At 39.8% G+C, this 25,967-nt stretch overlaps 2 protein-coding genes across 9 annotated transcripts; both read left to right on the forward strand.

Moving 5' to 3' along the window:
* The first annotated feature begins 294 nt into the window (after positions 1 to 294).
* On the forward strand, positions 295 to 18,161 carry LOC103985699 (protein COFACTOR ASSEMBLY OF COMPLEX C SUBUNIT B CCB2, chloroplastic). Of its 8 annotated transcripts, none has more exons than XR_010513586.1 (8): positions 296 to 625; positions 715 to 827; positions 926 to 997; positions 4,282 to 4,425; positions 5,732 to 5,891; positions 6,687 to 6,919; positions 17,391 to 17,500; positions 17,881 to 18,161. XR_010513586.1 is itself a non-coding variant. In XM_065184045.1 (7 exons), the coding sequence occupies exons 1-6, from the start codon at positions 367 to 369 to the stop codon at positions 6,905 to 6,907; spliced, it is 969 nt and encodes a 322-aa protein (XP_065040117.1). In that variant the 5' UTR covers positions 296 to 366; the 3' UTR covers positions 6,908 to 6,919; positions 17,391 to 18,161. The 8 variants fall into 8 exon arrangements, 5 of the variants coding, with proteins under 5 accessions (XP_065040121.1, XP_065040117.1, XP_065040116.1 ...); XR_010513585.1 differs by having other exon boundaries at positions 17,397 to 17,500; XR_010513587.1 differs by lacking the exons at positions 17,391 to 17,500; positions 17,881 to 18,161 and adding exons at positions 7,689 to 7,975; positions 8,123 to 8,610.
* A 3,645-nt stretch (positions 18,162 to 21,806) lies between these two features.
* On the forward strand, positions 21,807 to 23,707 carry LOC135675096 (protein DETOXIFICATION 49-like). Its single transcript, XM_065185367.1, has one exon. The coding sequence runs from the start codon at positions 21,876 to 21,878 to the stop codon at positions 23,496 to 23,498; it is 1,623 nt and encodes a 540-aa protein (XP_065041439.1). The 5' UTR covers positions 21,807 to 21,875; the 3' UTR covers positions 23,499 to 23,707.
* The last annotated feature ends 2,260 nt before the right edge of the window (positions 23,708 to 25,967 follow it).

Genomic DNA, 25,967 nt, shown 5'->3' on the forward strand with positions numbered 1-25,967 from the left:
GATTATGTGTGTAGGACATTCGACGAACGTGACAGAGTTAGTGGCATCCAACATGGTATAGTGCTAACGATGATGTGACATTCATATGTCAGATTTCTTATCAACTAATAATCCAATCAAACCTCGATGATTGAAAGACTGTTGGGACTAAAGCGATTTGTTTCAATCGTCAAAGTGAATTTGAGGAGGTCTAACTTCTAAATGGTGCTAAACTGTGCCAAGAAATAAAGTTCGCACTGTACCAATTGGATCTCTCTGTGGGCTTAAAACGGACCTCAATGTTTTGACAAGAGACGCTTAATTACTTATCCAGAGCGCACCGTTGTAACAGAGTGCGGTCGACAGGGGCGGCAGAGGAAGAGACCGATGGCGAGTGGGTGCGCGGTGTCGGTCGCCGGCGGCTCCAAGTGGTTGCTCCAATTCAAGAACCAGGATGCTCGCGAAGGCCTCGCCATTAGCCGCTTGCCGCCTCTTCGTCCGTCGACAGGCCTTCCTCCCTCCCTACTCCTCCGCCTCGCGAGAACCCCAGACCGCTGCCGCCTCTTCACTGTCGCCGCCCAAGATTCCAACCCTCGGCAGCAGCAGCAGCAAGAGCTCGACGTTTCCGTCCTCCGCTTCACTTTTGGTCACCCCTCCTCTGTCCCCATCCATTTTCTATGCCTCTGCTTGCAGCCTCCTGCATTTTCGTTGATCATTCTTGGATGCGTATCGCAGGGATTCCGGGTCTTGATGAGTCCTACCTTCCGAGGTACATTGGAATCGCCTTCGGATTCCTAATCATACTCAACCACGTCTTTTCCGCCTCCCCTGCTACTCCCGCTCAGCTGGTGATTCGATCTGCCTTTGGTTTTCTTGAATTGGGTTCAACTTACAGCAATTTGCTTCGGAGAATTTGATTTCTTGACCTTTTTATTTATCTATCAAGAGGACCGAGGCTCTTGGGATGTGTTTGGCCGCCTTCTCGACCGCCCTCCCTTATCTTGGAAGGTTTCTTGAGGTAGGGAAACCTTTCGTTGCCATTCTGCTTTTGTTACTTTCTATCTAGATAGGGGCCAATGGTTTCTTGAGGTAGGGAAACCTTTCGAGGCCATTCTGCTTTTGTTACTTGCTATGTTGATAGAGGCCAAGATTCCTGACATTTATGCTCTAAGCCAGCTTGACTTCTAATTGAAACGTCAATAGATTGCCTGAAGTTTGACAATCGCTGGATAAACGACGTAGAGGGTTTTATGGACCAATTAGCTCTAGAAAATGGGATTACTTTTGATGTTTCTGCATAACATGTCATAGAAGTTTATAGACATTTAAAGGAACTAGTGCATTTGCAAAATCATGATGTGTGACTGCTATTTTTTTGTTGAATCTAATATATAAGTCTGAAAGAAGTCATTCTTCAAAAAATTTCTTGTTGTTGTTTCTTCTTTACAAACCATTCATCACAAAACTTTGTAAAGTCAGAATGGATGACAACTGTGCAAAACACAACTAGTCAAAACATAGGGCTGGATGATAACTATGCAAACATGAAGAGGAAGAAAGGTTTACTGATTTGGTGGATTTTCTTGTGCATTAAGGTAGTATGTGTGTGGTAGCTCCCTGTCTCTATCTCTCTGTGGTTGTTGGTTTTAGTATTTTGTAAAGTATTGTATACACTATACATTCAACATTTGGTGTCGAGGAAGGTTGGTTGATTTGGATGGTTTTGATTTCCATCACTGTGGGATGAACTATGGCCTCAAACATGTTTGAAGAAACTAAAATAATGTTGGTTTGACATTTGTCCAAAGCTGGCTGAATTTTCTTTTCTAATTTTTTGAAGGCACATGTTTTAAGGATGGCTTTATCTTTTATTGCATACTTATGAATTCTATTCTGGTATAGTATGCTTTACCCTAATGTCAGAAGTATCAAAACCTATTGTTAACATTGACAGTGTTTTCTGAATATCAGATATTTACCATATCCTACAAGGGCTTCTCATGAAAAGCGTCATTGTGCTTCAAAAATATATCCATTCAGTTGGTTTAAACTGTCAACATGCCCCAAATTGGTATTAAGGCTCAATAATTTTAATTTTAGAATTATTAAGTTGAATTGGTTGATTGATTAGCTGGAATTTTTAGTGGCAGTGAGAATAAAAATGGACTCAAAATATGAAGTGGACTCTCACTTGGAACAAACTTAACATAGTTGTAATTCTTCAATAAAATCATAGCATGACAGACCTCAACTCGACAATTCAACTGAAGTTCAAGGCTTAAGGTGCATGTTAGTATTCTCTTGGAGTCTAGGTTCAAGGTATATGCCTTGTTGAAATGAGATATGCTTTGTGCAAAATGGTCTGGACAAAAGCACTAAAAGTGGTAGCAATTTTCCTACTTTGAACTTTTGAAATATGAAATTTCAGCTTGTTAACTTAAATAGAACAACTTTGTGCTAATTGCAAACCACAATGACAAAGAGGATGCCCCTAGAGCAGGGAGGCAGAACCTGCCAAAAGTAAATATGAGCAATGAAGAAAATATGATTGTTTAAAAAGAAGTCTATTTGTAGTATATATTAAGAGAAAGAGAGAACTTTAGTTTTGATGGAAGCTATGGGGATACATTGAGGTCCACTGGTATCTCTAAGTTGTCTGAGCATAAATTTTGGCCTTATTTCACATATATAATGATAATATCCTTGTATGATATGATTATGCTCCTTTTTTTTCTATTTTATATATGTATGTATGTATATATATATATGTATGTATATATATATATATATATATACATACATATATATATATATACATACATATATATATATATACATACATAATCTCTTTAGATTTTGATTTTACATATCTTTTTAAAAGTTAAATATTTTTAAATATGAGGGTAAAAGTTTTTTTTAACATATATATATTTTTTTCAAATTTTATTTTATATATTTTTTAAATATCATGACATTTTACTATTTATGATTTTATTTTACTGTTAACCTTCAGGTTGATCAATCCCACTGGTCCATATAGTCCCAGTCTTCCTTTATTTGACCTGCAAGCTATGGTACTGTGTCATCTGTGGTTATTATTTGTGACACATTAAAATAAGAAGAAAGCTTGAACTATTTGGGTCACTTTATCTTAGAAACCATATATGAAGTTATTAGAGTTTATATAGGTATCTCCTAGCTTGCTACCTTTAATCATATATTTTGATGGTGAAGCACTTAAAGAAGCATGTTGATCCTTATTGTACTCAAGGAACACAATCTCATACCACACCAGGTCAGATTGAGATGTACCGTCAGTATTAGTACCATGGTATATATTGAAGAGGACGAAGAAGAAGGAAGAAGAGGAGACGGTAAAGAAAGAAGAGTAAGAAGGAAGAGGAAGGAGGAGTAAGAGGAAGGAAGAAAAAGAGGCAGTGGAGGAAGAGGAGGCAGCATAATAGTCGAAAAGAGGTCAATGGTGTACGATGGGCACGTAGAGGTATGTATGACAGCAGGTCCGTGCTTACGGAGAAGAGGGCTCATGAAATCGTGAGCCTAATTGAATCTAGAAGTTTAACTATAAAGATATTTTGTTAATTGGACCAAACCGGAGTGGACCACCCTAACTGGGGGCGGTCCGTATACTTGCATAACGGTTTACTGGTCTGAGGGAAATTGCAATCATTGATTGTACCTACAATGAATATGTAAATTATGCATTGCTTATGCTAGTTTCAGAAAAGCTCCATGTAACTTGACATCTCAATATGGTTTAATGAATGATTTTGGAAAATGATGATTGCTATTTTTGCTAGTTGTATGGTTGTTCAAGAAATTCTTTTGAAAAGTGGCGGAAGCTAATAAGTAAAATATCAATTTTATGGTACATTTTTATCCTTCTTTTATTTTAAAACACCATTGCTTTCATTTGACAATATTGTGATATAATTTGTTTGCTTTTCTGGTAACTAATGCGATATAACTTTGTTACTGCTATCAGTGTCTTTAGGCACACTAGACCAAGATCTTAACGGGCACCTACCTGTGAACCACAAATATATTCTTTGTGCTGATATTTGTTTCAATAGTAGCTTATCATGTTACATAGCTGATTATTTTCTAGTTGCTAACTGTTTAGCAAAATGAAAGCTCTCTTTAAATCTTGGGCTTCCTGGTACATATAGAGATTGTTGCTCACTATTTATTGCTCTGGATTCTTTTTATTGGAACATTGGTATGCCTTGTTCGCTAGTTCATCATTTAGTTCAGTTATTAATTCTTTTATTGAAACTTGTTCAGGGTGCAAATGCAACAGATCGGGCATCAATACCAGAAGAAAATAAGCAAATATTCTTCATGTCAAATGACATCCTAGATACTCAGAAGGGAGATCTGGCTTGGGCATCGTATGCTCTTTTACGCAACACGAACAGCATGTCAGTGGTATTATTTTAGATTCACTAAGAAACCGTAGTGTCAAGGGTGAGAGCAGAGATTATTCATAAAGATAACTGACAAATAGGTGGCGCATGTTTGGGATGGAGAAAGATGAATTTTGCTTGACCAACAGAAAACTTGCACTGAGATGATTATGATTGATTGATTCAATACGAGGTTTGAGGTGGTCACTTGTGTATGCAACCACTTTGGTCAGGCTCCAGATAACAGAGTGTTGGGTACATTGATGGATTGGGCAACTTGAAGCAAATTCAAATTTCTGGCATATACTCTGAATACTGAAAATGGAAATGCAATGTGTTAAGTGTTTGAGAGATCCCAACCCACACAATCTAAACTTGGATGAAACTGGTAGAAGAGAGTAAAACCACAAACATAGCAAAATTAACCACGCAAATTGTGTCTGCACTTGTCTTTTGGGTAGTACTGGGCTTGTGTTTGGATTACTAAACTCATTAGCTTAGATTGAGAATAAGTTTTCTTTTTGATCAGTTTGGTACCTAGTGAACCTGACCTTATCTGTTTGAATAATGGTTTTAAAAATGATTAATCTTAATCTAGAATCAACCTGTATTGAACCTGAAGTTCCCAAAAAGTCAGTATCTTTGCTTTTTGATTAGCTAGGAAAATATAGTATATGATATTGTGCAAGGTTATTTACATATTGTACAATATCAATATTATAACATAGACTACAAGATTGTGCTAAAATACTATTATATGTTAAACAGAGTAAAACTTATCATATAATAAGATCATAAAATATCACATAAGAAATTGTGCTTATACGCAGGATTAACCTCATGGAAGTTTCAAATTAATAACAAAAAACTTAGTGTTAACTTTAATTTCTTAATGTAAATAATCTATCATTTGAAAAGTTGTATAAAATGATTTTGCTAAAACCCAATCCTCAGATATGTATCATCTAATCTGACCGATCCATGCAATCCCCAGTTTTCTTTTTAATGACTCATTTAATTTCTGATCCTGATCTTTAAATATTAGTTTGAGTAGTAGATTTCTCTGTACTGTAATATTCACATGGTTCTACATTTAGCTGCTATGATAATAGACATTTAATCCAAGTGGAGTTGGTTTGTAATACACTTGGGCCTATGTCCTAAAAATGACTGCTCTGAACAGTCATTGGCTCGGCTTTTCTGTCATAGTATCAGTACCATTGACCGATTCCAATGGTTGCATTATGTTACGTTGGTAACTAACTGCAACAGGAAATTTAAATATGAGAAATTATATTGAAACTGTTCTTTTTGGTTTTTGGTGCTAGATTATAGCAGTTAATGATGTAATATGCGTACGTGGCTACTGGAATACACCTGAAGATAAAGATGCTTCAAAAGATCATCTACTGAATTGGTTCAATAGTCAGATTCAGAAGACTGGGTTTTTTGACCTCAAAGACATGTTATACTTTCCTCAATGCTCAGGTAAAATGTTCTCTTTCTCCCTTAAAAAGGTTAAAGAGCCTTAGCTATATTCTCTCTCATCTAACAAATGACAGATAGGCTGGAAAATTATCCAAGAAGAATATTCTGTTTATAGTGCATAAAAATATTCAAACAACTTGGGTAATAATGGTGCAATTGATGGATCAAATTAAGAATGAAGTGCCATTCTCATCCATCAGATTTCTAGAGATAATGACAAGGGATTTTTGCATCACTGGACCGAGTATCTGTGCAATTATTTTAGAAAAGACCTTATATGCTGTCATAGAAGCAACCAACCCCAAAAAGCATGCTAGATTGTGCATGCATGAATATATGTGAAAGAAAACATATGATTCATAGATGTCTCTTTAGTTATTTACTCATATGACGAATGAGAAAACATTTCCAAGTTAAAGAAGAAACCTATGTGCCATTCCCGTGGGTCAATTTGCATGTTGTTCCTGATATATGATGCAGTTGAACATGCTTTTTCATAATGACATGCATATAACATTCTCATGGAAAATTGTATAATTTGCATTTTAATACCTGGAAGCATCCTGGTTACTGTGAATTGATATCTTTATTTTCAAAATTTCATTTTGCGACAGTGCATATCTTCTTAAGCATGTTAGTTTATTTAGTCTATTCAGATGGTTGTTTACAGTTTCTAGTGGAAGATGAAGTTTAATTTCTCCTTTTTTTGTAACATGAATTGGTTTGACTTTCTCTCAGTTCCTTGTTTGTCCAATTGTTGTTTTCTCTTGCCGGAATGTGATTTTCTTTTGCTAGCTACAGAATCTGAACTTGGGACTCTACTACCTAAAGGAACTCTGTCAGCGCTAATACAACCAGTGATCAGAACCTCTGATCCAGTTGTTAATTTTGCAATGAAGAATGAAGGATTTATCCTGCTGGCATCCAGTGTCAAATATGCATATTCTGAAAAAGATAGAGCTTGGATCAGAGCAGTTGCTAATAAATTTTTGCATAAAATTTCCAAGGATTTGTAACATCTCAACGAGGTATATAGCTATTCATACTATTCTGTTATCCATAATATTTGATTTAGACATCAAACATTTAGATGACTTGGTTTGGCTTTTCATGGGTCAAATGCATGTTTAGAAATATTATAAAGTCCTATTCTGACATGCATCCTTTTCTTAGAGTTCTTTTAGAAGAGGGTATTTTGGGATTCATTCATGTGTGCTGCATAATCTGAGTGTTTGATAACTTTTTTAGATGGTATTTTTTTCCCTTTCCATCTTTTACTTTGTTTTCATGGTATATTTCTCCTACCTTTTCGTTCCTTTTGCCAACCAGCATAGCTTCTTTTCCTTTAAGTTTTCTGGTTCACAATTTTTTTTTGGTTTTCTGGTTTATAATTAAATAGCCATTTACTGTATCTTTTTCCTTATTTTACTCTTTGGTGTTTATTCACCTTTAACAAAATGATTTTATCCTCTCGGAGCTTACTATTTATTTTTCTTCTATAATTTTCTTTTCGTGATCAGCTGAGTGTTCTTTCCTTTTCTTTCTTACTGTTTTAAATTAGATAAAATTTCTCATATTGATGTGTTATTTGTTAGAATATTAAACTTGTTCACATTTGCAGCAATAAGTTCATTGCATAGTAGTAAACAAGTCAAATTAAAATTTGGTACTCTAGATGGGTAGAATCTTATTTGGATTTTACCCCTTAGGAGATTAAATGTGGTACATTGTGTTGAGAGTCTTCCCTTAGGCTACATAAAGTCATGCTTTGTAACCCTTTAAAGTTACACGCTCTAGATGTATGGGAGGTTGTAAAAGATGGTTTTGTTGAACCAAGTGCGGAGGGAGAAGCATGAATGGGTAATGAAGCAACGAAACAACTTAACGATCAAAGAAAGAGGGAGAAGAAGGCCTTGTTCACAAGTTACCAAGGCCTTGATGAAGCAATGTTCGAGATTATTGCTCCATCGAGGACATCAAAGGAGGCATGGGATACTTTACAAAGAGCATTTGGTGGTATGGTCAAAGTGAAAAAAAGATCTACCTACAAGCTTTAAGAGATGAATTTGAAAAACTACAACAAGGTACCTCTATATCAATCTCCGATTACTTCTCCAAAGTTATTTTTATTATTAACCAAATGAGAAGTAATGGTGAATAATTAAATGACTAAAGAGTAATGGAGAAAATTTTAACATATTTAGATCTGAAGTTTGATTTTGTTGCCGTAGCAATTGAAGAATCCAAAAACCTAGAACAAATGTCATTGGAACAACTAATGGGTTATCTTCAAGCAAAGGAACAAAGGCTTACAAGAAAAGGAGAAGATAAGTCATTAGAGCAAGCTCTACAAACTAAACTTGCTCTTGAGAACAAAGGAGAACCAAAGTCTCAAAGAGGTAGAGGTTATGGGCAATGAGGAAGAGGAAGAGGTCAACCTACCTAAGAAGCACAAAACAACCAAAGTGAATGAGACAACATAGGCTAAAGAGGTCGAGGTCGAGGCCGTGGACGAGGGAAATTGGAGGTATGACAAAATGCTATTATAATCCCAACAATGCAAGTTAGAATGCAAATTTTGCAAATACAAAAGAAAAAAATGACAATCTTGTTTTACTGATGGCTAATGATGATATAAAAGATAGCCAATCTATGACATGGTATCTAGACACAGATGCTTCCAATCATATGAGCGGCTATAGCGAACTATTTGCTGAAACTAATGCAAATTACTTTAGCAACTTTTGATGATTTGTCACCTGTAAGAGACAAAGATAATTTTTTTTCTTGAGCTCAATAATGGGAAGCAAGTATGGATTTCAAGTGTTTACTATGATCTTGATATTTGAATAATATTTGAATAATATTTTAAGCTTGATTCAATTGCTTGAAAAATGATATGATATTAAAATGAAAGATTTATTTCTTTTAATTCGTGACAAAAACAAGACCAATCTCTTGTATGAAAATGACTAAGAACAGGATATTTATTCCAAGGATTGAAATTTTGTATCGTACCGGAGTTTCGAGATTCGTTCAGTACGGCATGGTATTGTATAATTTCGGCATATCGCTCGGTATATATATATATATATATATATATATATATATATATATATAAAGTAAAAAAAAGGCGACTACCTCATCGCCCTTTTTGGCACGGGGAGAAGAAACCTCAGTTTCTTCTCCCCACGCAAGCAGAAAACCAAGACGACATCGCCGATATATATATATATATATATATATATATATATATATATATATATATATATATATATAATCGTTTTTGCTAAGGAGACGTCTCCTCTTTTTTGCTCGCGACGTTGCCTCTCTTCTCCCCGCGACATCGAGGATTCTTCTCCCCGTGTGCATGAGGAGAAGTCGCCGACATAAGAAGAGGGAAGTCTCCAGGTTCTCTTCTTCTCCCTTTTGTTTCTTCCCTCGATTAATATCATCATTCTCCCTCTTCTTTCTTTTCCCTTAGTCACTGTCTGATTTAGGACGGTAACGAGGCGGAAACAACCCCAAACGACGGTACCGCCCGATAGCGAGCGGTCCGTGTACCGATCTACTGGCAGACCGATACGTACCGCCCGATACAGGCAGTATTATTCAAAATTAAAATCCTTGATTTATTCTACGATTGGATACTAACAAAACAAATTGTTTAAATGTTAGTATTGTGGATGATTTTATACCATGAGTTTTTTTATACAAATACTTAAATTTTAAGGCTTTTGAAGCCTTTGGAGAAGAATAACATGGTGGCAAGCTTACCAAAGATTAAGTGTCCAACCAAGCTTTGTTAAGAATAAAGCAAGCAGCAGAGGCGGCTATTGAAGATGTTTCCAATAAGAAGAGTAAGGCAATGGCTTCACTTAGTGCACTCATATGTATGTCATCCTATCACTACTACATCAAGTGGCGAAAATAGGTATTTTCTTAATGTCACAATGATTATAGTGGCAAAACATGGGTTTATTTATTAAAAGAGAAGAAAGAAGTGTTTAATAAATTTAAAAAGTTTAAGAATTGGTTGAGACACAAAATGGTTATAAACAAATATTTAAAAATAGATAAAGAAGGTGAATACATGTCAAATGAATTTGAAAGTTATTGTAAAGACAATGGAATTATACATCACCGCACCATGCCTTATACCCCTCAATATAATGGAGTTTCTGAATGACAAAATAGGATTATTCTTAATATGATTCGAAATACACTTAAAGGACTCCAGAAAAATTTTGGGGAGATGTTGTTGCTTGTGCATTTTATCTACTAATAGGTTTCCGATAAAAAAAATTGACAATGTTACATTAGAAGAGGTATCGAGCTTGTAGAAGCTAATAGTTGACCACCTAAGATTCTTCGGATGTTGCTTATGCCAAAGTACTAGAAGAAAAAAAGGACAAAGCTTGAAGACAAAGGTTAAAATGTATTTTATTAGGTTATGGTGAGAATTTTAGTGGCTATAAATTATATAATCCTATCACTAAGAAAATTATGATGTCAAGAAATGTTGAATTTAATGAAAGACAAATATGGAGTTCAAACAATGAAGAACCACTAAAACAAGATACTATTTCAAAAGAAAATGAGACAATATAAGTAAATGGAGAAGACATTTCTCATGAGGTGTCACCGAGACAAGTCAGAATACGAACCACAATATATGGTTCAAGTAGTGTAATTATAAGAAGGACAAAGATGATCTAAGAGATATATGATGACTCGAAGAATTGATACTGATGACGATGAACATGCTGTGCGACTATTAAGCCTAAAGCGGCCACTAACCTAACTAAAGTGGGACTATTAAGCCTTCGACCGTCCCTCTACATGCTGTGCAGAGCATGAACATACCAAAAGACACGGACATATATAAGCATTACATCAAACATCCTGTTTAGAAGTTTGTCCGTGACATTCTCCCCCACTTATTCCTTCGACATCCTCGTCGAAGCCTTTGTTGACACTACAACTCCTCGCCTTTGCTGAGTCTTCAATCTTCTGCTCTAGCTGCAATGCGCCTTTTGGCTCCCAACTGCTCTCCGCTGTTGTTTTTGAGTAGTCGAACCTTTGATCCATCATGCTGCTTCAACTCGCCAATGACTCTGACTCTAGTGTGGGGTTGGCTGAGTTGTGTTGATCCATGTTGGTTCCTGCGGATCCTCCAGATGAAGGAAAAGACCATCCTTACTGCGCTAGTTTCTCAAATGCCTCATGCTACTTGAATTGGGTGGATGCTTGTTGGAGCTTTAACGAGCATCGCCTCGCAAACTTCTGAAGTTTTGGGTCATTCCTCTACAAAATTTGCTCATTGACTCTTCTTTCACTTAGTTGTCACATCTAAGTAGGTTCGCATCACTTCCACTTTCGATTGACATTTCGTTGGGAAATGAAGCGGACAATCTACTCTCAGTAACACTGATCACCGTTGGTGAGGATTTGACAACTATTGTCTTCCGTTATCTTCGAAGGGTCTTTGAACATATGCAGAACTCCTCTGCTGGATAGATAGGAGAATTGAGGTACTCGGTTTCGTCCATTCTCTTAAGAGTTGAGAAGGCAATGGTTACTTGACTTCACCCGCCTCCTCGAGGTTGTACTCCATGCATCGAGCTGGTTACTGGCCTTCGCCTGCTCTTTGCTCACACTTCTGAAGCACTTGAAGTGTTTGCCCTGCTTGCGTTGAGTTAGCTACTGTGATTCGTCTTCTTAATGCCATCGAACTTCTGGAATGCAGGAAGTTTTCACCCCAACTTGGAGTAATTCTCTAATAGATTTGGTCGCCTCTGGGATTGTACCGTCTTCTCCATCAACCATGCCGCCTACTCCCCTGAGTAGCGAAGGTACAGCACCGCGTACTGCCTGCTTCGTTCCTTGGTCGTGCACTCTTGCATGACCCGAAGTCCTTCACTTTCGGCTATCTTGATGAGAAACTCGTTGACACCGGTCTTATGAAGTTCCTTGACCTCTGCCCTTCAGCCTTGTCACGGTACTTGGAGTTTGCCTCTGCATGCTTCGCCTCCTCGGCCCCTTTCATAACCAAGCGCTCTCCCTCCATGAGAGCAAGGAATCAATGACTTTCGTGGAAGTCCCGCCTCTACGGTACCATGGCGTTGCCATGCCCATGGCCCTACTATCCGTCGCCTCGCATCTGTATCCCTTTTCTTCATGATCAGTAGATATGTCTCTGTGGCACTCCTCTGAGTCCACCTCCATTTTAACTTATGCTCGATTTTGGGTAGCTAAGTCCCTCTGGACTCGTCGTTGCTTCCTCGCCCCTTTCGACCCCCTGCTTCAACACCTCTGTGTTCTCCGAGCAGCTCCCTTTGGTCGATGGAAAGACAGATTGCAACTCCCATGCATGGCCTCTGCCATCACGTTGTAGGGTTTGCACCGATTCTGTTCTCCTTAGCTTCCTTAGTAGCAACGTTCGCTTACTCGACCTTGTCCTCTGACTTGTCGGGCTCCCTTAAGCGAATATGGGCTCTGGAGCAGTCCAACTCTCTAGCTGCTTCGATCATACCTCTGCATGATCAAGTCCCTCCTATGGGACTTACTGGTACTTGCATTCGAACTTTTTCCATTAGTGGAACACAGCCCTCATATGCTGATGATCGAGGCTTTCATCCGATGCAAAATTCAATGCACGCACGGAAGACCCGCCTCTGCAGTACCATGACCTTCACTCCTTGAATCCATAGCCCTTCTTACCGTCGTGTTGTTCACCGAAGTGGAACTTCCAATAGCTCCCGATCATACCTTCATATGATCTAGTCCCTCACGGGACTAGGTTGTGTGTATCGCATTGCCACGAACTGTTCCACCACGATCCACTGCACCATGTCGCCTCTTGGTGACATCTCTATTGCATTCTGATCCTTGTGGGATGAACTCGAATTGTGAACCCTTCATGTGTGGCCTCTGCCAATACATCACAGGGTCTCTTCCACCTTCGATTTTGTTCGCTCCTTTGGCAATCGACCTTCATCCACCCACTCTTGGGTCACACCTAGATGAAGCATCGCTCTAGGACAGTCCGTCACCTAGTAGCTCCCAAAGTCCCCCGACTTCGCTGCAATTAGTGCACCATTGTTTGGATCCTGGGCCTCTGCCCCTACCAGCACAATCTTCGCTGCGCACCGCTTCCTTCATAGCAACTTGAATGGCAACACTGTGGCATATTCTTCAAGAGTACCCGCCTCTGCGTCCTCTTGCCCCGTGCTAAGGCCTTCTAAACCCAACTTCGCCTCCGCAAATTGAGTCGCCTTAGTTCCTCCATCAAATGCTCCTCTAAGATAAGGTGCATGTGCCCAGAAGCTCCCTTCGTCTTTGGCACCATGCAAGATGAGTCTACTCCGTCAGAATGAATGACCCATGGAACAACATGATCCTGCTCTTTCCTTTGCAAGGGTTCATGTCCTTGACCTCTGTTCAAGGAAAGCACTATGCCTCCGCTCTATGTTCCATCTTCTATGCTGGTTCCCTTCATGCGACTTGGGTACTTCGTCAAGTTACACCCAAGTTGCTCCGCTCCTCATTTTTGCATTGAGTTGATGGTGGCCCTCGCACCCACCATTCCACAGGTCAGCCCTCCCTTGAGTCCGATCTCCATATCGACTCCAAGTGTATCTTCATTTGTGTTGCTTTGGGTCGCTCCGCCACTTGATCTCGTAATGCATCTACCAATGCATTCTCTAGAGCGAGATCATGCGACGACTCCTTGCCGCTTGCTCAGTCCATTGAGCTTCGTGGAGTTGTTGTTTGTTGAGGTACTCCTCCTCAACTTGTGAGGTCTGTCCAACATAATTCTCCCTTTGGAGAGCCGGGACTTATCCCTCCTGGATAACTGTCTCATTGGAGCAACATCTCTCTTCGTTTCGGAGACCACCATCCCCTTGGACTACTCCGATCTGCTGAACAAACTGTGCATTGTTCTGCCTCTTGCAAACACACTTGCTAGATTGCGACTCCACGTCAATACAGCCCCCGCTGCACCACTCAAGGCCTAGCAACATGCTGAACTCGTTGCACCCTTCAGCCTCCTACGGACGTATCCTTCACATGCCGAAGAGAAAGTTTCAATGCTCCATGGCGCCAAGTTTCGGTCGCCTTGGGATGGCCGCGAACATTCCATCGTCCGCATACAAGCCCATACATGAGTACTGAATTCTTTGAGTTAGCAATTCCCATCACCTCTGTGAGCTTTGCACAACTCTTTCGGTCGCTGAGCAACTCATTCCACCTTGGATGGTCTCATCCTTTACCAAGCGCCTCGTTTGCCTTGAGCACCATAAAGTATAGTTGTCAATGTTGAGCCGTAGCTCAAACTCAGCCATCCCAACCTTTGTGCGCTCCACATTCTTCCAAGCTTGTCTTTTCTCATGGTGCCTCTTGCGCGAAGGGTTGGCTATTCCTTTGAATGCTAATCTCAGATGCTCGCTCCTCCGAGCGACTCCTTTTCCCTATATCTCCATGCCCTTTTTCCCCCAAATGGTCGTGCGTGTGCTGACTGCCCTCGATGCAGCCCCGCTAGGTCTCCCACGTTTGCATGCTAAGTGTTTCTATGAGTGCTTGTCCTGCTCTGATACCATCTGTCACGGACTTAGCTGGTTTTGCCTAAGTCGTGTGGCACCCTTGCGTGTCCGTCCGCAAAGGTTAGCCTCCCCGAAGCCTCCCATGGTCCTTTAGGACCCACAAAAGAGAGAACGGGATAGAGAAAACGCCTCACTCGGGATCCACAAGCAAACATCTTCGAAAACACTTCATAAGCAATTCAAATTACAAACAGACTTTACAAGCTCTGAACAGTTGCACAATAAAGGGTAAAATGGTCCATTACAGACCGAAAATATCTCACACGTGTCCACATGACACAACCTTTATTTACAAGCCTAAAACGACCACCAACCTAACTAAAGTGGGACTGTTAAGCCTTCGACCGTCCCTCTATATGCTGTGCAGAGCATGAACATATCAAAAGACACGGATATACATAAGCATTACATCAAACATCCTGTTTAGAAGTTTGTCCATGACAATTGGGCATTGCCAACCGATTGATACACCTATTGAATGTGGCACCAAGCTAACCAAGTAAGGAGAAGGGAAACTGATCAATCCAACTTATTACGAAAGTCTTGTTGGATGTTTAAGATATTAAACATACGCTCGACCCGATATATTATTTGGAGTTGGCTTGTTAAGTAAATATATGGAAGCTCATAAGGCATCTCATTAAAGGCCACCAAAAGAATTGTATGATATATTAAATGGATAATTGACGATGGCATATTCTATTTATCATCTAAAAGTTTAGAGCTCATCGGATATAGTGATAGTGATTGGGCAGGAAGCTATAATGATTGAAAAAGTACAACCAGATTCGTATTTTATCTTAGAGGAGCTGCATTCACATGGCCTTCGAAAAAGGAACCTATCATTGCTCTATTAAGTTATAAAGCAAAATATATGGTAGCATCTTATTGTATTTGTCCTGTAATTTGGCTAAGAAGACTATTCCAAGAACTTTATGTGTCACAAGAGAAGTTAACCAAGATTTATGTTGATAATAAGTCGGCTATTGCCCTAGCCAAAAATCAAATCTATCATGAGAGATCCAAGCACATCAACACAAGGTTTCATTTTATAAAAGAGCATGTCAAAGGACAAACATGTAGAGCTACTTCATCAAGAACAAATGAACAAGTGACTGATATTCTTACAAAGCCCCTAAAAGTTAAAGTCTTCAAATATCTCCGAATGAAACTTGGTGTACAAGAAGAATAAGTTTAAGCAGGGAAGAATGTTAAGAGTATTTAACTTGTTCACATTCATAGCAATAAGTTCATTGCATGATAGTAAACAAGTTAAATTAAAATTTGGTACTCGAGAGATGGGAAGAATCCAATTTGGATTTTACCCCCTTGGTTAAATATCGTACATTGTGTTGAGAGTCTTCCCTTAAGCTATGCTTTGTAACCTTCAAAGTGTGAGTTGGAAATAAGTGTGTTGTAGCAAGTTTTTTTAGTGAATACATTTGAGAGAAACTCTTATTCCCTTGTCCAAATTATCTTGTTCTACTCTATGCTCTTCCTCCATTACTTTCTTGATTATCCTCTGCATTTGATCATGTTTTCTAGAATACCATAGACATTCTAGTCTAGAGGAAAATATTTACCAAATAGCAATGTTTGACATATCGCTCGAAATGGTACGAAACAGGCGATATGTATAGGTTTGATAGTTGATCGATACTTGGAGAAATTTGTTTCGGGCGGTACACAGGAAAAGGATTAAATATCGGCCAATATAGGTGATGTGTCGATTGATACGATCGAAACTCATGTTGTATCGAATGATATGGGTCGATATCGGTCAGAATTTAATTGATACCAATCCAAATCGGGTCAAGTTTGACCCCAATCATCGAATTGACCATTGGGGCCTCTTTTGGGGCTTTAATTCTCCTCCTTCCCTCATTGTCACTAACTCTTATTTATTTTCTCACTCTTTCTCAACTCTCGCTTGTGATTAAAGTTTCTAATCGACGATTAGTGGTAATCAAGCTACTAATTTGGATAAAAGATGGATTTGAACTCTGGATCTAATGGAATTTATATCCGATTTGAAGGTATTTAGTTTCTTTCTATGTTTTATTTATCATTTCAAATCATTAGCAGCATACTAATGGATATTTGTGAACATGATTAGGCTCAAATTCGAGGTCTTTAGGGTTAATCGGTCTTATGCATTTATTTATGCCTCATATACACTCTATTCTTAATTAAATATACTAAAATTATTATTAAATTAGGATTAAAAAATAATTTTTTTGTAAATTTCTTATCAGTTTTTAGCTTTTTCTTTCCAAAACCTAGTATATACATATAGTATGCTAGTACCAACCAGTATATTTCGATCCGCCTATGGACTGATACCATCGATTGATACGATAAGGCGGTCCTTGCCAAATAGGAATACTTCTATAAGTATGATGTAATCAAGATCTTGCTTTCCTTATTAACCTGAAAGGGATTAAGTTACTGTGAACCAGTGGCTGATCGGTAAGTGTTTTTTTTCTAGCTTTTTAAATTTATTAATTGGCTACTGAAGTTTCAGTGACAACACCATGGTACTAATCATATCATGGCTTAATGGTGATATCTATATAATTGTGTTATCCATATTGTCAATTATTTTTTATGTAGCAAAGATTACTGATAAACTATTTTTCTGATTATTGTTTAACTAGGGCATCAATATCGTGTTGTAAAGCATCTTACAAAGTGTGTCTCGTAGTGATAAGCGATAGTTTACTAGAAACATTCATTATGTTAAATGCATAGACTGTTTTAATGTCTTGAAGTTGGTAGTTGTGGTCACAAGAACATATTTATTTATATAGTTGTACATATTTTTTATCATAAGTACTTAAATTTCTCACTGTTGTCTCACTATTTATTTTTAATTTTGTTGACAAAATTGGAGAATTAGAGGCGAAATCATCTACAAGTATTGTGGTTGCCATCGGGTTGCTTCACCGAACGTCAAGTTACCAAAGCCTTTGGGTTCATAACCTCACTCATTTCCTGTATCAGGTAGTATTATACAATCATCTCGCTGGACTCTAATAATACCGTTAGTTTTTATTTGATATGCAGTTATTTCCTGCTTTGGCAATGACCAAGTTGGAATGAAACTTGCTCCCATCTTTTAAAAACATTTGGTATCATCATGGAATAGTCTATCAACAGGCGCGACCTATAATGTCAATTGCGGTATAAGTTCCCTGCCAGGTAATGTAGAGTAACATAGTGATGGAGATCAGCATTTGCTCCTCAGCTCAGTAATTTTGGATAAAATGTTAAGCTACACATGTTGATATAGTGAATGACACCTTGTTCATGTTTGTTGTACAAGGAACCAATTTTTTAGTGGCTTAGACTTTCTAGTTTTTGTTTGTCTCGTTCATATGAAGGTGCTACCACCACTGCATACGGATGGGTCCAGCGAAGTATAAAGTTCGAAGCACATTAAGTGGTGGCTTGAAGACTTGAACGAATGCACGATCGCATAATGGCCGATTAGTTTAACTTATCGGGTGTAATATTAGGCAAAGTCCTCGGTTTGGGATATTCTCTTACCTGTATAGTTATGCATTCTTTTGCTCTGTGGATTGAGCATATTAGGCAAAGGCTTAAAGAGACGAAATGCTTGGGTTGAGATATTCTCTTACGTATATAGTTGTACATTTCTTAATCTTTGTGACTCTAATTGCCCTTGCATCGTGTAATATGTTAGACTTGTTCAATATTTCAGAATCACGGAGGGATGATATTAATTTTTCAACAATACTATTGGAATATCATATTACGAAGTCAGGTGTTTGACAATCTTGAGCTATTAGGGCATGTAGCACATGGAAATTGAGGCAAAATGGTGGTCATCGATTCTTGTGTGTAAGTTTAAGGTGTTGGTGCAACAAGTCAGTCTCATCGTCCATTAAACATCAACAATGACGACCAGACCAAATCTACACTTCCGACCAATCCTGCCACCGATTACGTCACGGCACTGCAGGTGCGTGGTCAACCAATAAGACGAAGTTTGCTGATTGATGCTTGACGGACCTGCTCTCCTCCAGGGACGAACAGTAGTTTGGACTCGTCATGATAATTATTTAGTGCATGACCCTGATAATGATCCTGGGTTAATAAGAGTTTTTTTGTTTACACTTACGAGAAAGCGTAATGTCATTAATAAATACCTGTTGATTAAACAAAATCTTTCAAGACCATCCATCCATATGTGAATCTGAATTGATTTTAGTTCTGTAGATGATGTTTTTGGCGTAGAGAGTGGTTTTGAGGAAGCGTTCTCCTCTCTACATATTCAATTCAAAGTCGTCTTGAAGTAGTTTTTTTCTCTCTAGAATCTCAATTCAGAAACATGATTCTTAATAAAGTGAGATAATGATATTTTTGGCGTGTCATGGATTCGCCTTGAGAGAGTGGTTTTGAAGAAGCGTTCTCCTCTCTAGAGATTAAATTCAAAGTCGTCTTGTAGTTTTTTTCTCCCTAGAAACTCAATTCAGAAATATGATTCTTAATGAAGTGAGATAATGATGTTTTTGGCGTGATGGATTTATCTTGAGAGAGTGATTTTGAAAAAGCGTTCTCCTCTCTAGAGATTCAATTCAAAGTTATCTTGAAGTAGTTTTTTCCTTCCTCCTAAAAACTTAATTCAGAAATATGATTCTTAATGAAGTGAGATAATGATGTTTTTGGCGTGATGGATTCGTCTCGAGAGAGTGGTTTAAAAGAAACGTTCTCCTCTCTAGATATTCAATTCAAAGTCATCTTGAAGTAGCTTTTAAGTCATCTTGAAATAGTTTTTTTCTCCCTAGAAACTCAATTCAGAAACATGATTCTTAATGAAGTGAGATAATGATGTTTTTGGCATGATGGATTCGTCTTGTGAGAATAGTTTTGAAGAAACGTTCTCCTCTCTAGAGATTCAATTCAAAATCGTCTTGAAGTAGTTTTTTCCTTCTTAGAAACTTATTTGAGAAACGTGATTCTTAATGAAGTGAGATAATACGGATAGACGATAAAATTATGATACAGATGACAAAGAAAATCAACTATGTATATTGACACATAGATAAGAAAGAAACAGAAAGGGTTGGCCCATAACAATTAAGAGAATTGTAAACCCAACCGACCAACATAGGGCATGAGGCTTTCGCTGATTTGGAGTCATGTAAAAGTTAATATTTTATACGCATTCTTATTCTCACCACAGATATCATTTTTCATATATTAGGTATGACTTTTAGTGTACATGACGGCACATGATGCTCCAGTCAGTCCATTTTCTTTTGTGCACAGCGGTGTGGAGCTTCGTTTGAATCCTGAAACTGTTCCTTTTATGGTTGTTATTCTGTGTTCCTTTTCTTTATGAGCCAAAGCCATGACAACAAAAGAAGGTAGACTTCATTCTTCATGTCACCCTACTCTCTAGGGCTTAAAAACAAATCGTTCGTTCATCTATGACCCATAGTGAGGGGAACCAAAGGCTGCAAGCAAAGCAACATGAAGGTGGCCAACGAGTGCCTCAGCCCCACTCTGACGCAAAAAGCACACTGAAACCTTAGAAGAATACCTTCGAGAAAGTACAGTTTCAACATGGAGTCCACATATAATTAACCAATACCGGCGTAGAAATGAGAAACCAGAATAAGCTGAAACCATGGGGAGAATAAGCACAGGAATAAGAAGAGTACATGCATGATTTGGCTTGAAGGTAACAGGATCTGCTTGCAGTACTGTCAATGCAATGGCTCTCCAGTCGTCGTGCATGGCCAACATGCATCATCTTTTACTGTCCTTTTTGTGCTGCCTTTTCCCTTTCTTCCTTTTTTCCCTTTCACCTCCTTCTTTGCAAGCTGGCTCACAGTATGGCCAAGAATAAAACTTTCGGTGGGCGATGCCCTCCACTATACCAAAGAAAAGTAGCATACGAGCTCCTGAGACAATGGCCCATCAGTGCCAACCGCCAGTTCATACAGAGCTAAAACAGCTCCCGTTGTGTTGGAGTCGATCAAAGATGCGCACCAGTTGCACAAGGAATGGAGGAGACGACGCTGCAGCTACTTCTTCTCTTTGTTAACGAAGAGGTTGCGGAAGATTTCAGACGAACCAACCAACTTGTACCTTATGTTCTTGCAAGTGTTCAAGATTTGAAGTCAAAGCCCCACCGCCATTGACACTTTGGGAGATCTAAATTTTGTTGCAGAGCCCCCCCCCCCCCCCCCCCCCCACCTGTGTTGAGATAACGTTGTTATTAATGTTCGAGTTTGATTATGATTGGAATAACACATTGTTTAGAATCTGAGTTGTAAATTAGATAGGAGTCTATGGTGGTTAGCTCTCATGTGTGATCAGATAATATTGATTGGCTTTATACTCTTTATTTAATATATTTTGTTATTATAGGACTGCAGATGAAATTTTGATCCCAACATCTTTCTTACTACTAATTAGTAAATTATCTCAAAATTTAATAAGTGAAAATGACAATACTAATTGAATGATGTTTTATGTCCTTAATTTTTGATAAATCTAAATTTATCGAATGAGATTTTAAATTCTCAATTTTTGTAAGTAGGTCGGATATCGACTAATAAAAAAATATTTTTATTGTTCCTATTAATTTATTATTATTGCTTGATTTTTTTTCTTTTTCTTTTATCTTCTCTTCTCTTATTTTTCGATAACAAGTGATATCTCAACAACAATTAATTCTCGACAATGCTTAGATTTAAAGCTGAATAGGGAGAGGAGAAAAGACGAGAAAGAATCTGAAGCAATTGTGATACATTATCTTCTAAATCTGTCAACAGTTGGCCGGAGAGTGGGAAACCACTGAAACCTCAGCAGCTAGCAGAAACCAGCATTTTGACCCCATCCCCTCATGCATACCTCCGTCGGCGTCGGTCTGACGTGCTGTGATTTACTACCGCAGGGGAATAGAAGAAGACCCATACATTAAGCATAGCTCTGAAAAGCCAAGAAGTCAGCGCCTTGGAAAAGTTCCCTCGACAACAAGAAAAGTCAAATGGTTATCTACAGATATCGCTCTTCCCCTCCGACGACGACGCTTCCAATTGGAAGAATGTCACCGTGCACGCGAATCAGTAATTCCTTTGACTTCTGAATGCCCTGTAAAAGGGAGAAAGTCAACGCCTCATTCACGCAGACAGAACAGAATGGGCACACCATTACGGAGATCATTTTAGTCTTGGTGTCTGGTTTGAATCAGAAGTCAGAAGGTACGATTCCCGCTTATATAAACTCCCCCTCCTCGGCTCTCTTCTTCTCATACTCTCATTGTCTTGAAGCGAGACTACTCTTCTCCTTTTCCTTCTTCTTCTTCTTCTTCTTCTTCTTGGCAACAAGCTTGCCGATCACCATGTGCATGGCTGCTATCCCCGCGGGTTCAGCTGCACCATGCCACTGCGACCACCACCAAGATCCCCATGGCCTCCTCACCGCCCCTTTCGTTGTCGAGACGTCGCCGACGAAGAGCCAAGCGGAGGTGTCATCGCCACCGGCTCCGACGCTGAAGCCTCTCGGCTCGGTGTCCTTGGCGTTTGTGGAAGGGAAGTCCATCCTGAGCCTCGCACTGCCGATGGTGTTGACCGGCTTACTCCTCCACTGCCGCTCCATGGTCTCCATGCTCTTCCTCGGCCAGCTTGGAGATCTCGCCCTTGCCGGCGGCTCCCTGGCCATCGGATTCGCCAACATCACCGGCTACTCTGTTCTTTCCGGCCTGGCCATGGGCATGGAGCCCATCTGTGGTCAGGCCTTCGGGGCTCGGCGTTACCATCTCCTCGGCCTGGCGCTCCACCGCACTGTTCTCCTGCTGCTCTCCGTCTCCGTCCCCATCGCCCTCCTGTGGTACTACATCCGCCCCCTCCTCCTCCTCCTCGGCCAGGAACCCGCTCTCGCTGCCGCCGCAAGCTCTTACCTCCACGCCTGCCTTCCTGACTTAATACTGCAGTCATTTCTCCATCCTCTCCGCATTTACCTCAGGACGCAGTCCATCACTCTCCCGCTGACCTTATGCGCGGGCCTCGCCGTCGGCCTCCACCTGCCTATCAACTACCTTTTTGTCTCTGTTCTTCACCTCGGCATTGGCGGCGTCGCCTTGGCCTCTGTTTTGTTCAACTTCAACGTCGTGCTCTTCCTCCTCGTCTATATCTACTTCTCCGGCATCAACCGCAGCACCGGTGGACTAAGCTTCAGCTCCGAGTGCTTCAAAGGCTGGAGCTCGCTTCTGAACTTGGCCATCCCCAGCTGCATCTCGGTGTGCTTGGAGTGGTGGTGGTATGAGATCATGATCATCTTGTGTGGTCTTCTCCTAAACCCAGAGGCCACTGTTGCTTCCATGGGCATTCTTATACAGACAACCTCTCTCGTCTACATTTTCCCCTCGTCGCTAAGCTTTGGCGTCTCCACTCGGGTCGGCAACGAGCTCGGCGCGAACCGGCCTGACCGAGCCCGCCGAGCCGCCACGGTCGGGCTGTCGTGCAGCTTCGTGCTCGGCCTCCTCGCCTTCAGTTTCGCTTTCTCGGTGCGCCACTTGTGGGCCAGGATGTTCACCGGCGACTCGACTATTCTCGAGCTCACCGCGTCGGTGTTGCCCATCCTCGGCTTGTGTGAGCTCGGCAACTGCCCACAGACCACCGGGTGTGGGGTGTTGAGAGGCAGCGCCCGGCCAAAGCTCGGTGCCAACATAAACCTGGGCTCCTTCTACGTCGTCGGCATGCCGGTGGCGGTGGGGCTGGCGTTCTGGACGTCTCTCGACTTCAGTGGCCTCTGGCTCGGACTGCTCTCAGCGCAGGCGACGTGCGTGGTGCTAATGCTCGTCGTGATCGAGAGGACCCACTGGGAATCGCAGGCCGAGCGGGCGCAGCAGCTCACAGGGGCAGCCACCGACGACACTGAGAAAGAAGCAGTGCCAAAAGCCATTGCAGCAGCAGACGGAGACGAGACAGATTGGTTGGTTATCAGCGTAAAGATCGAGCAATGAGTTCATCAACAACATGAACTATCATCCTATCTCTTATGATTTCTCGGCTTGTTCTCTTGGGTAATTATAGAGCTTGAGATGCATGTACTGCGAGAGGTTTCTCTACCTGGTTTTTTCGACTGAGAGGTTGATCATTCCAATTACATTCTATTTGAGACTGTACATTGTTTCCACCAGAAAGAAAAAGGAAGAAAATTTTACCTGCTTCATTCTTCATCATTTTTCTTTTCTTCCTTCACTATATAAAATTTAATTTCTACCAAAAGATGTTGGGCTTCAACAAATGCAACCAAACATAAAGAAGGTATAATATATATATATATACATATATATATATATATATATATATGTATATATATATATATATATATGTATATATATATATATATATGTATATATATATATATATGTATATATATATTCGTCACCATAACTTTTATAATCTCTCCATCTCTGATCACTTTATTCTCTTAATTTTTTGGTCTGTTGATCTCTAATATTTCTAGAACTATTAAACAACATTGACGAACTGTCTTTTGGTCAACCAGTCTGGTAAACGCCTGACATGAACCACTACTGCATCTTTTCGGTCCCTAATTGAACCCAGATTTAAGGCATTGTTTGTGTTGGGTTTGACTTCGAGCTGAGGTCAACTCCAAGTTTAATTAATAGCATACAACGTGAGAATCCACTTCCAGGTAAAAGCATGCGATGACCCTTTCTTCTTCTTCTTCTTCTTCTTCGTGCTTAAATAATAGAAGTGGAGACAGGGTGGAGCCCAGGAAATGATCGACCTCAGGACTCTCGACCTCCTACTTGCCACCTCCTCGATGCTTGGCTTCTCTAAGGCTCATCAGTCACTTGCAACTTTTGCATGCAGAAGCCGTGCCATTGCGGCAGAATCAATAAAAACGCAAAGAGCCAGGTGGAATTTGCTGGTCTACGTCGGCCATATTCTCCCTGTCGCCACCATTCGCGACGGCCATCGATTCGCCATTAGTTTAATACCAGGGACCCGTACGGCATCATTAAGCTCGTCAATCTGGAGCAGCCAAATTGCATCTGAATCCGACCTTTGCATTTGGGATTTGGCATTCCAAACCTCCAAGGGCCAACATCAACAAGAAGCGAGGACTTCCTCCGACGAAGTCAACGCTCATTCATGCACGAGTATAAAAACCCCTGGGAAGTCAACATTAAGAAGATTTTGTTAAGCTTTGGAGAGCATTATAGTAATGTGGACAGTCTCCTGGCATCTTTAGCGTCCGCTGATTGGTCTCATCCATGGTGGCACCTGCCCTTCGTGTTCTTTTATTGAGGGTGATCATGATACAGATCGATCTCGAATATGAACCTTCGAATAATATAAAAGAAACCAATTCATTTCTTTATTCTTATATCATTTGGTCATCAACTCGATGTAATGTGTTGGGCAGAATTGACACCCTTTTTCAAGAGGAGTTGTTGTATTTGGATCTCAAACCGGCTTTCTACATCGGAAGTTCTTATAAACTTCCCTCGATGATTTATCGAAAATTGTTTTTCTCGACTTAGAACCTTCTATAGATAAAAGATCGCCACTTGGATCTTCTCTTACGATTTTTCTCGACGAGGTTTCCGTATTACTAATGTCAAGAGCATGCTCGACAAGAATAAAATAGTATGACAACTTGCATAGTGATTAGAAAAAGATTAGAAGGGATAAATTTATTAGGATATAAAATGTGACAGGCACCATTGACTAATTTTAATCCAAGTTTACTGACTAAGATCGACAAGTGAGGTTTTGATTATTTATTATATCAAATATCAATCTCCATAACTGATCCATGTAATGAAATGAATGAAAAGAAAAGATTAATGGCGAGGAAGACTTGTTTCAGCTCAGCCAACCCAATCACAGTCAAGCCAGAGTCAAACCTTTTGTTCCATAGAATTAATGGCGAGTTCAGGCGTTCGACCGTCGCCATCTGCTAAGCCTATTCATCATGTGTCACTCCGCGAATTCTGCACAGTAACATTCACTATACTCTCGAAGGTTGACTTTCTCGATGACGGCACTGCATCATCGACGGCAACGACATGCACATCAAAGAGAAGAGAGGAGGTCAACTCATCCTCGCAAGGAATCATGTTGTATCACTGGATGATTGACTCCTATATCAGTTCGACCATATGCTACATATACGAAACTACTGACTGCATCGACCGGCGTTATATGAATAGCTACCTACGCTACAATTGCCTGTCTAGGAAAATTCATGTGAGAGATGAGCTAAAGAAGAACTTTTTTTGTTGTTAATTTTGTATTTCTCATCACATCAAAAATTAAAAAGCTACTCATTTCTATCTATCGAAATGATTTTGGGCATAGAACTTCGCAATCGACTTTATAATAATAAGACAGAGACTCATTTTCATAGTGAAATTCTACACGCACAATTAATCATCTTCCTATTTCTTAGATGG

This window comes from Musa acuminata, chromosome BXJ1-5 (assembly GCF_036884655.1).
Source record: "Musa acuminata AAA Group cultivar baxijiao chromosome BXJ1-5, Cavendish_Baxijiao_AAA, whole genome shotgun sequence".
In the NCBI taxonomy this organism is placed as follows: domain Eukaryota; kingdom Viridiplantae; phylum Streptophyta; class Magnoliopsida; order Zingiberales; family Musaceae; genus Musa; species Musa acuminata.